The sequence below is a fragment of the Pipra filicauda genome, unplaced genomic scaffold (assembly GCF_003945595.2).
Source record: "Pipra filicauda isolate LSUMZ 115617 unplaced genomic scaffold, ASM394559v2 scaffold50_size3627746_pilon, whole genome shotgun sequence".
NCBI lineage: Eukaryota > Metazoa > Chordata > Aves > Passeriformes > Pipridae > Pipra > Pipra filicauda.
The window spans coordinates 2,698,595-2,708,430 of NW_024104654.1; the positions used below are offsets into that span (position 1 = coordinate 2,698,595).

Consider the following 9,836-nt stretch of genomic DNA (forward strand, 5'->3'; position numbering starts at 1 on the left):
ACCGCGGAGCCCCCCGCGGAGCCCAGACGGTCACGGGCAGGCAGCTCAGAGTCCCTACAGCCGCTGGCGAAGCCCGGAGGAGGGTCTGGTTGCCTATGCCCGTCATTGGGAACAGATCATCGGTGTAGTCAAATCCTGCCCGCAGGATACTAAGGCTTTTTTTTTTTTTTTTTTTTTTTAATATTTAAACTTTTTCTCTCCTTTTTTTTTTCTTTCTTCCCCCGCACCCCCCGCCCCTTTCTTTCCCAAAGACAAAAGAGAACGAAAGAAACCAGATTCCAGTTTCCAAAGGAGTAAGTAAAAGTCCCGAGGAGTCCTCAGTAGAGCCAATGCCCTGGTGCCACTAGAAGGGACGGGGACGGCGGCGTGCCAGCCCGTGGATGGTCCGGGATGCTCTGCTCCGCGTCCGCGCTTGTGAACCGACGGACACGGCGGGACGCGCGCCCCGACCGGGCAGCCGTTCGAAGTAAGGCGGCGTGCTCTCGTTTCTCCTCCGCTTCCCAGACCGCTCCGTGCACCCAGGGTTGCACACACAGTCGGTGGCCACCCGAAACCCGCCTTCCCCAGGGGAAGCTGCCCCGTAGGGCTCATTGTGGTGCGGGTTGCTCGGGGGAGCGGGGCACAGCTCGCCGCCGTCTCGGCGGCTCCCTGCGGCCTACTCCGGCCCTGCGGCCCACAGTGAGCCTCTCTTTGTTACAGCTGAACATTTAGTTTTTGGAGGACGCGAGCGTCGGAGTGGAGGCAGAGATTCCCCGGGGGAAGGCAGGAGAGCGTCGGCACGGCACGGCACAGCAGGGCGGTGGGAAGCCTGTGCCAGCCTCTCGGCTCTTTCCCCGATTCCATCCTTTTCCTCGTCCCGGGGCGTGGGGCTCCCCGCGCCTCATCGAGAGTCCTGCTGTCTTCTGGGTGCTAGGCTGGGGGTGAGAAGGTCCCTGGAGGCCTCCGAGGTCAGGTTCCCGGCGGGGCACGGCTGGAGATCCTCCTTGTTCTGGAGCTCTCCGGAGGTCACCACGCAGTCTTGCTCGGGGTCATTGCTGTTGCCCGCCCCGCGCTTTTTGTCCTCTTCCTTCTTCCACTTCATCCGCCTGTTCTGGAACCAGATCTTGATGTGCCTTTCGGTCAAGTTCAACATGACAGCCAACTCCACCCGCCGCGGCCTGGAGATATACTTGTTGAAGAGAAACTCCTTCTCCAGCTCCAGCAGCTGTGCCCGTGTGTACGCTGTCCTCGTCCGCTTGTTCTCCTCCGGTTCAACTACACAGGACCCCCCTGGAGAGAAGCGAGAGTCAGTCTCGGCCCGCCTGGGTGCCCCATCGGGCTAGGGGGGCCACATCCCTGCACCTCTGCACGGAGTGGAGGACACGCGGGGGAAGCAAGCGGGGTGAAGGAGAGGCCTCGGGGAGCTCTCCGGCTGGGCACCGGCACCGCAGTGAGGTGGTGCTAGTGGCTGCAGTCACAACTGCTGCTATTTTATTTTATAATAATTTAATATTTTTTAACAATAATTCGGATGAGATTTTCAGGGAAGCGCCGTCCCTCGAGCTGTGGGAGACGCTCACGTGCCACCGTTTGCGTGTCACAGAAAGCTCCGAAGGGGTCCCGGATCCAGGGTTACGATTGCTTGCATTCGTGTTAAAAAAAAAAAAAAAAAAAAAAAACAAAAACAAAAACAAAACCAAACCAAAACCAAAAACAAACAAAAAAAACCCGAACGAAAACCAAACAACAATCCGCCACACACAGAGAAATCAAAACGAAAAAAAATAACTCCTCCAAAACACCACCACCCCCGAAACCAACGCACCAAAAAAAAAACCTCTAAAACAAAGCAACAATAATTGTTGGGCCTGCCGGGTCGGGAGCGGGACTGGAGCCCCTTCGTTTCGCCGTGTTGGTGAAACTTTGGGTTTCTTGTTCCCGTAAAAAGCGGTAGCAGCTCAATCGCCGTTCCCAGCGTGGCCGCCGCACTCCTGCGTCGGCACTGGGGAGCAGGTGATAGAGGCGGCTCATCGAGAGGGGCCGGAGCTGAGCACTGAAACTCCGGGCCGCTTTTGCCAGGTCCAGACCCCAGCTGGTCACGCTTTTGGGGGTGATATCATCTGTAGGGAACGGTGATTTAAACAGATAGCAAGACACAGTCATTTCAAGAGTTCTACGCGGAGTCTCCCACTGCTCATCTTTCTATTCCCATGATTTTATATTTATTTATTTATACAGTGTTTGTAAGTATAAACTTATGTATATAACTTATATATGTATTTAAATATATATTTAAATATATATGTAATGTTTACAGATAAAAATCCTATTATGTGTGTATATGCATAAATATATATTAAAATCAATGTGTATATGTATAAAAATATTTGTAAATCTAAACCTATGTATAAACCCGTATGCATGTGTTTGTAGCTGGAAAAAAAAATTGTTCTATTACTGTAAAATAAACTAGTGCTACTGGGAAGGCGGAACGCCCGGGATCTGTCGGAGGCCGGGCACCAGGAGACGGCCGGCATGCCCCGGGCCGGCGGCGGAGCCCGGAGTCGGGCACAGCGGGTGGCACAGGGCCGGGCTCGGCCGCGGCCTCTCTGGTCACCTTTCCCCGTCAATAACAACGCAAAGCCCCGCAGCTTCCATGGACGCCTAAATCCCAAGGGTTTCCACTAAAAATAAATCCTGGGGGTATATAGTTTGACACATACACAGTACAAAATACGTTGGGGTTTGGCTACGAGGGCTGCGTCGGCACAGCGCGGGGCCCCTTTAGGTCTGCGGGAGTGCTCCGGCAGGAACGACCCGGTGCTGCGTGTGCCTGTACACACATCTCACGGACCGAGCAATGCACGGCCCCTGCCTGCACCTTCCGGGAGGGCTGGGGGGAACAGGGGAGAGCTTTAGGCTTCCACGGGGAAAGTTTCTCTTTTCTGCTGGTTTTGTCATTCCTTGGGTACAGGAGACAGAGAAAGAAGATGTAGTTCAAAAGTTTGGGGTTTTTTCTTTCTTTTTCTTTTTTTTTTTTTTTTTTTTTTTTTTTGGTATATTATTGTTCCAGAAGTACATTCAACTTAATGAAAATTATCTGATTTTCTCTCCTCCCCTCCACCTCCTCACTGGCACAATCTCTCCCTCCGTGTCCGCGGCGTGAGACAGCGTGCTCTCCTAACCCTTGCCGGCAGATACGCCTCCCTGGAGATTGGGGATCGCCGCCTGTTCTTCCCTCCCCCTCGGTCTGTCCCATGCAATTCCCAAACTATTTCATGGTGATTTTAATACTCCGGTCCTTTTTTCAACTGTCTATTTGAACAAAGCCATTAATATAATATTTGCCCTATAGGTGTGACGGAGGCGCAGGACACGATAACATTGTGAGGGCAGAGACAGAAATATTGTTGGGCAGCGGAACTTTCTGCCTAGATAGAGTTTCTTCCTCTCACTGGCAGCTCTGTTTCGTTTGTGCATTGTTTTCCCTGCCGTGTTTTTTTCACTTGGAAAGGTGCAATTATGGCTAAAACCCTCCGGGAAGCAGGAGGGGTGGGAGAGAGAGACCAGGACGGGAGATGGGCTCTGCACAGAGGAAAGCCTAGAGGCAGCGGAAAGGGGATCGGCGGCTGCTCCGGGGGCTTGGGGGCTGCTCCGCGCCCGCACGGTGGGGGCTGTCCCCTGCCCGCCAGCCCTGCCTGCCGCTCCCCGCCTGCTCCACCTCACAGGTGCCTCCGCACCCCTGGCTCGCCCTCCGCGGACCCGGCCCCTGCGCGGAGCTCACCGCGGACACACCGTGCTCGGCGAGGCGGCAGCGCCCAGGAGGCACTTGCACATTGTCTCAACTTGACCACAATTAGTTAATTGGTGAAAAATAATTCGTTAATAATTGCTCAGGCGCAGGGAGCGGTGAGCCCGCCGGCACGGACGGGAGTGTCGGCTCCCTCCCCGGCGTTAAACTCAACGGCAGCAGCCGTAGAGCAGCGGGTCTTGAGGGGAGGGTTGAGAGGAAGCGACCCTCCAGGACCTCTCCACAGTACATCCGAGCGGTGGGAACAGGACCGGTGCAAGTGAGGGTTCCTGACCGCCGAGAGGGAGAGAAGCGGGGGAGCAGAGGCAGAGGGAGGTGATGGGGCTTACCGGTCCACTGTCCCTTCCAGGCGTGAGATTTGGTGGACTTCATCCAGGCGAAAGGCACCTGCACTCGGGGCTCCTCTACAGCTCCCGTGTCCGCCCCGTCTGAGAAAGGCAACGCGTCCTGGTGGGGAGGAGGAAGATGAGCGTGGTGGTGATGGTGATGAAGGTGGGAGACCCCGGCATCCTCAGTGATGGGGGGCACCTCGTAAGGTGAAATGTCTGGCGGGCTGCCTTGCTCGAGAGCCCCTAAGGCGCTGGAATAAGGAGTCTGTTGCTGCCTGCCCATGTAAAGGCAGGCGGGGGGACTGGGGTTGTAGTCCTGCGCCTGAGCTCTTTGAAACGCGCACGACTCCTTGTAGAGCTGCGTCGAGGCGTAATACTGCTCCTCGGTATTCATGGCGAGCGGAGTCAGGGGGTTCTCTCAGCTTAGGGACACATAGGGCTGCTCCCTCTCCCGGAGCCCGGGATGCCTCTTTGACAGCTGGCAGCCCCGCGGGCCCCACCGCCCTGCCCGGCTCCCGCCGCCTCCCCATAGGCGCCTCTCCCCCACGTGAGCCCTCCCGCAGCCCTCCGGGGCGGGGCGCGAACCGTAAGAGGCCACCCGGTGTGGCCCCGGTCCCGCAACCCCCTTGCCCTCAGTCGGGCCGGCCCCAGGACCCCTTGCTCTTCTGCCGGGTGCCGCTCCCTGCTTTGGGATGAGGAGCCCCGCGGCGAGGGATTTACGGGGCCTGGTAGGGAGTCGGGGGATTGCCCCGAAGTGCAGGGCGCTCCGGGAGGGATGGTCCCTAAATACACCTTTTTCCTCTTCCACTCGCTTGCCCAGGAGCGGCTTATAAGCCAACACCCCTCGGGCAGGGAGAGGAAATCCCTCCGAGGGCTGGGTAGATTCGGCTCCTTGGCATAAGGGTACTTCGGGCTGCGGGGGCATCTCGGCTAAGGATGCGGTGTCCGGGGACGAGCAGAGTGCGCCGAGCGGGCGCTTCCTCAGGGGGACCCGTATACCAGAGCCCTGGGTGAAGGCCAGGACCGGCTTTTTGCCCTTTCACCCCTGCCTGGGGGGATGTGGTCGGTGAGGACCACAATGCTATCGCCAGAGCGAGCGATAGGCAGTGGATTGTTTGCCCAAGGGGTAAATTTGGGAGCCTTTCCCGCGGCTTGGGCTGCAATGTGTTGACCCTCGGAGATAATCTGCTCCAAGCTGGTGCTGGTTGACTAGGTGACGAGGCTATGAGGAGGCGGAGAGCTACCGAAAGGGACAAAGATCATTTCCCTGCCTCCCTGCACTCGGCCCGGCCGCCGCTCTCTCCGGCTCGGGCGCAGGCACGCTTCCTATGTGCCCGGCCCGCCTCCTTTCTCCGCCGCTTCCCCCGACACCGGGGCTTCGCCGCCGCCGTCGGGGCGCACACCCGCCCCTCCGTGTAGGGCGCGTGTGGTCGGCCCGACTCGGTTTGGCTCGGCTCGGCCAGTGACGATGCATACCCCGAGCGGCGGGACAGCAGAGTCCCGGTACTTCGCTCCTGCGCCCGATTCCGTGGGATCATAAACCCGCCCAGTCCATTACACTTAAAATGAGTTTCCGCTCTGAACTCACACGGGTCCCTCATCTCTTAGAAAGCACACTGAGCCTTTGATTCAATATTGAGCCATTAAGCGATTGCTTTCCCGAGCCATTTAACAGCAGCTCTTATGGATAAATAAACAAAAAAGGCTGTAAACCAATTATAGTGCGGATAGCGAAAAAGTATTTTATTAGCGGGAATTACCGATAGACATCGCTGCTGCTCGGGCTCCCCGCGCCCGGCACCCGCCCCCTCCATCCCCTGGCATGCTGAGCAGGGTACGTGTCCCCGCGGGGCCCGCAGCCGGTGTGCGGCCAGAGGGAATGCGCAGCTCCGTTAGTGGGGATTTCTCCCCGCCAGCTCAGCACGCCCGCGGTGCCTCAGCTTACATCTCTTGCAGACACGGGTGTCCTTTGATCTGGAGACGTCTTGTGTTCTCACCTCAGCCCAGCATCACCAGCTCCTTCCCCAGAGATCTGCTCCCTGCAGCACTTACTTCTCCGGGTTTTCCACGGGGAACCGGCGCGGACAAACAAACGCGAGGCCATAAAACCCAGAGCAAATTGATTCATCTCCAGGGAGGACCATTACCCGATGTCTTAATGCGGTCCTCTCCATATAACGAACGTCTCCAAACAGAGCAAACACTTCCCCCTACAAAGCAAATGAATTTCGTATAATTTAGAGCTAATTCTCTTTCATTCTGCCTGCGTGAGCAGTCGATAAGGACACGCTTTGCCGTTCTAACAACGAGGAGGTGAACTGCAGTGCAGGAAAAGGGCTCCGCTGGGTATCCCGGCACTGGGGACCCCGTCCAGGCCCTGGGGGGGGGTGGTGTCCCGTAGCCGGGGGTCCACGGGATGAGGAGCTGACCCCAGCTGGAGCCCGAGCCCAGGGATTTCCACTGCCTGCCTCCTCCTCCTCTTCCTGGGATGTAATCACTGATACTTGGCTTAAGAGTCCTTCCACAGCTGTGGGTTCCCAGGAGAAGTTTTTGAACTGTCAGTGGGTCCCATCCAAGTACCCACTTGATGTGGAAAAAGGGCAATGGAAGAGGCAGGTGAGAGTGATGGGAATGACCAATGTCCCTGCTTGCCTCAGAACCGGGCTCTGCAGACATCGCTGCATCCATACATATCACCTCAGACAGTCGCAGCAGGGTGTGCATGTGAGATAAGGCACCAAACATCTTCTACCAAACTCCCAGAATTTTCTACTCCAAGAATTTCCTGAGCACTGTGAATGTTTTAGTCCTCAGATGATTTTGCCACACTTTAGCTCTCCCCTGGAACCATATGTAAACATTTTGCCTCCCACCACTTTGTGGCGAAGTGTTCCCCAGATTAAGTGCTGCTGTGTGTGACACTGCTGACCCTGCACCTGGCTGCATTTAATCAGTCTTAATTTTCCAACAAGAAGAGCCTTGAGATGTGTAGGCACAATGTAAGAAATTAAAAGGTGCATCATTTCCTCTAGCTCTCATGTAGACTTTGAATGGTGAGCCCAGAGTCTCCTGTCTATATATTTTCATCTCTCTGCTGAGAATTTACCCTGTCCTTACTCCCCAAGTCTTTGGTTTTGACAGGCTTGGAGTGACAAGAAACTTGGCTGTCCTCAGTCTGAAAGTAACCATGTGCAGAAAAGATGTCTGGTACAAATATTATTACCACTGATAGATGTACAGCCAAGTTTTAATTATTGAAAACAGAAAAGTAAGGGACACGTTGCACACTAAAACAAATTAATAATGGATCAGGTAGATTCTCCCTCACCTTAAAGCCTGTCTGGACATATGCTCCAGTTCAGCTGGAAGTCCTGTATTTTACCTGCTCTAGGAAGTCTTTAAGGACTCTAGAAGCCCCTCACAATTTGGGGATACTTATGACCTGTGTGTTTAGGTCACCCAGCTTTATCAATGAGCTGGAAAGTTCACACTTCCAGCTCACTTTTGTCTCTGATGCGTGAGCATGGTCCCACAACCATTACAATACAGTTGTAGTTCAGGCTAGAAAAAACCTCTAGATTTGAATATCTGCAGAGAAGGAGACTCCACAACATCTCTGGGCAGCCTGTCCCAGTATTCTGTCAACCTCAAACCAAGGAAGTATTTTCTCATATTCAAGTGGATCTTTCCATGTTTCAGTTTGTGCCTATTGCCCCTTGTCTTGTTGCTGGGTACCACTGAAAAGTCTGGCCCCATCCTCTGACACTCACCCTTAAGATATTTGTCTGCATAAATAAAAATGCTTATATTAAGCTTGCTTTTCCAAGAGATTAAACAAAAATGAATCTATGATTCTATACCAGTAATTGAAGGGTGGTGGTGACAGCAGCAATGTTAAGTAGGACAGCAGGTTGTAATTATCCTCAACACAAGCGCAGGAATTTATGTATTCAAGCACCAGTAACAAATGTTTCAGGTACTCAGCTGTTGCCATCCTGCAGTAAGATCACACAATAACTGCACTGCAATACTTGAATTGCCAAGTATGTTTTAAGGACTTGTTAAGATCTGATCACATTCTCTAGCCTGCTCTTCGCCTGACAGAGAAGAGGCAATCTGTGTGGTTTAGTCTTATTCTGTATTATATGAAGCCTAAACATTTGAAATATAATACAAATCTCACTGAATAGCAAGGAGTTTGCAAAGCAAAGTCACTTACTTAAAGCAATATCTATGTGGTTTTAAAATATATGCCAACATGTACAACATTCCTCTTGAAATTCAAGGGCATTTCCAACGTTCTCACCTTTAAATGGTTAATATAGGGGCTTAATGTGAGTCACTATATTTTGGAAGTCTTGCCCACTTCTTCCCCAGTAGTGTCTGACAGGTATCACCACAGGCTGCTGAGATCAGTGAAATGTAAAACCATCTGGATGCAGTATAACTTTTTTCCCCTAGGAAAGGTGACAGGAGCATTTCATTTGCCTTTCAATGCAAGTAATTTGTGAACCCCTACTAAATTATTTCCCTTTACTTTATGACCAATGATAGTTTCCTCATTCCTCCCACCATTCTGACTGTCTAATTAGAGTATAAAATAGTAAGGAGTATAGTTTAGTCACACTTCCCTAAAGTAATCTGGCTTGACTTTCTATATCTGTATAATATTTAACGACTTCTCAGTGCTTAACACCTTTTGTGGAATCCACATTTAGACAGAAAAGAAGTACTGAAGGTGAGTGAAACATATTCATGATAATCTTTTTCTCTCTCATTTTTCTCTCTCATCTGTGCTCAAACCAACACAGGAAAACTGTATCTGTGACAAGGGACCACAGTGGGAGAAGAAGCTGACTGGGAAACAGAGCTTTCCCAGGGATTGATTTTTAACCCCCCACCATGGCTGTATCTAGCAGAAAGGTAACCTTTCACAAAGCTGGTTAATAATCAATAACCATGTGAAAACAAATCTGTCTTTCCCTCTCAGAACTAACGATAAAAATGAGAGCATGAATTATTCCACCTGCCCTAAAGTAAGACTGGTTCATCAGTTTTGGGGTTTTTTTGGCAAGAGGCTTTTTTAGGTCTCAGAGTGATTCAGCATAGGCACACAGCAGCTCCAGTTTGCTCTTCCCACCGTGCATCAGCTTCTTCACACTGCAGGCGTGGGCCACAGCTTGAACTGCAGGAAGACAAGTTTATGTAAGCCATTTTGAATAAGACCTTGTTTAGCAAATATATAGGGAAGATGCGTTGGGAAGTCTGAGAATAGTAGAGGGTCTTATATGCGTAATCTCTTTTTACTCTTTCTATTTTACACCTTTTAATTTTTTTTTCCGTGTCCCCCAATATTAATGATTTCATTTTCTGGTAGGGATGGGAAACACAATTTCATTGTCTTGTAAGAAGAGTTGAGGAATTACTTTTGAATACTGTGAACCTTCCCACTGAAAACACAGCTATTTCATGTTGTCTGCCTCACACAACTTTCTGTTTTCCAATTAATGTTTATTATACCATATAGGAGTAGAAAAAATCAGTATGTACACACACACATATACATATATATTCAGATAGTTACAGCAAAAGGAATTCAGGGCAGAATCATAACCCTAAAAGAATTCCTCCTCACATTCCTTGCCTGCTTAATTTTTCCCCCAAACCCCAGGCTCTTTGAGGCATGTCAGGTTTGGGGCTCAGACAGAACCTGGCCA

General features: G+C 51.9%; 1 protein-coding gene across 1 annotated transcript; it reads right to left on the minus strand.

Annotated features, from left to right (window-relative positions):
- Positions 1-679: 679 nt before the first annotated feature.
- PDX1 (pancreatic and duodenal homeobox 1) lies at positions 680-4,649 on the minus strand. Its single transcript, XM_027727198.2, is given in 4 exon segments — positions 680-1,269; positions 4,120-4,525; positions 4,528-4,610; positions 4,613-4,649. Coding segments are annotated over 4 exon segments (915 nt in total). The 3' UTR covers positions 680-880.
- Positions 4,650-9,836: the final 5,187 nt, after the last annotated feature.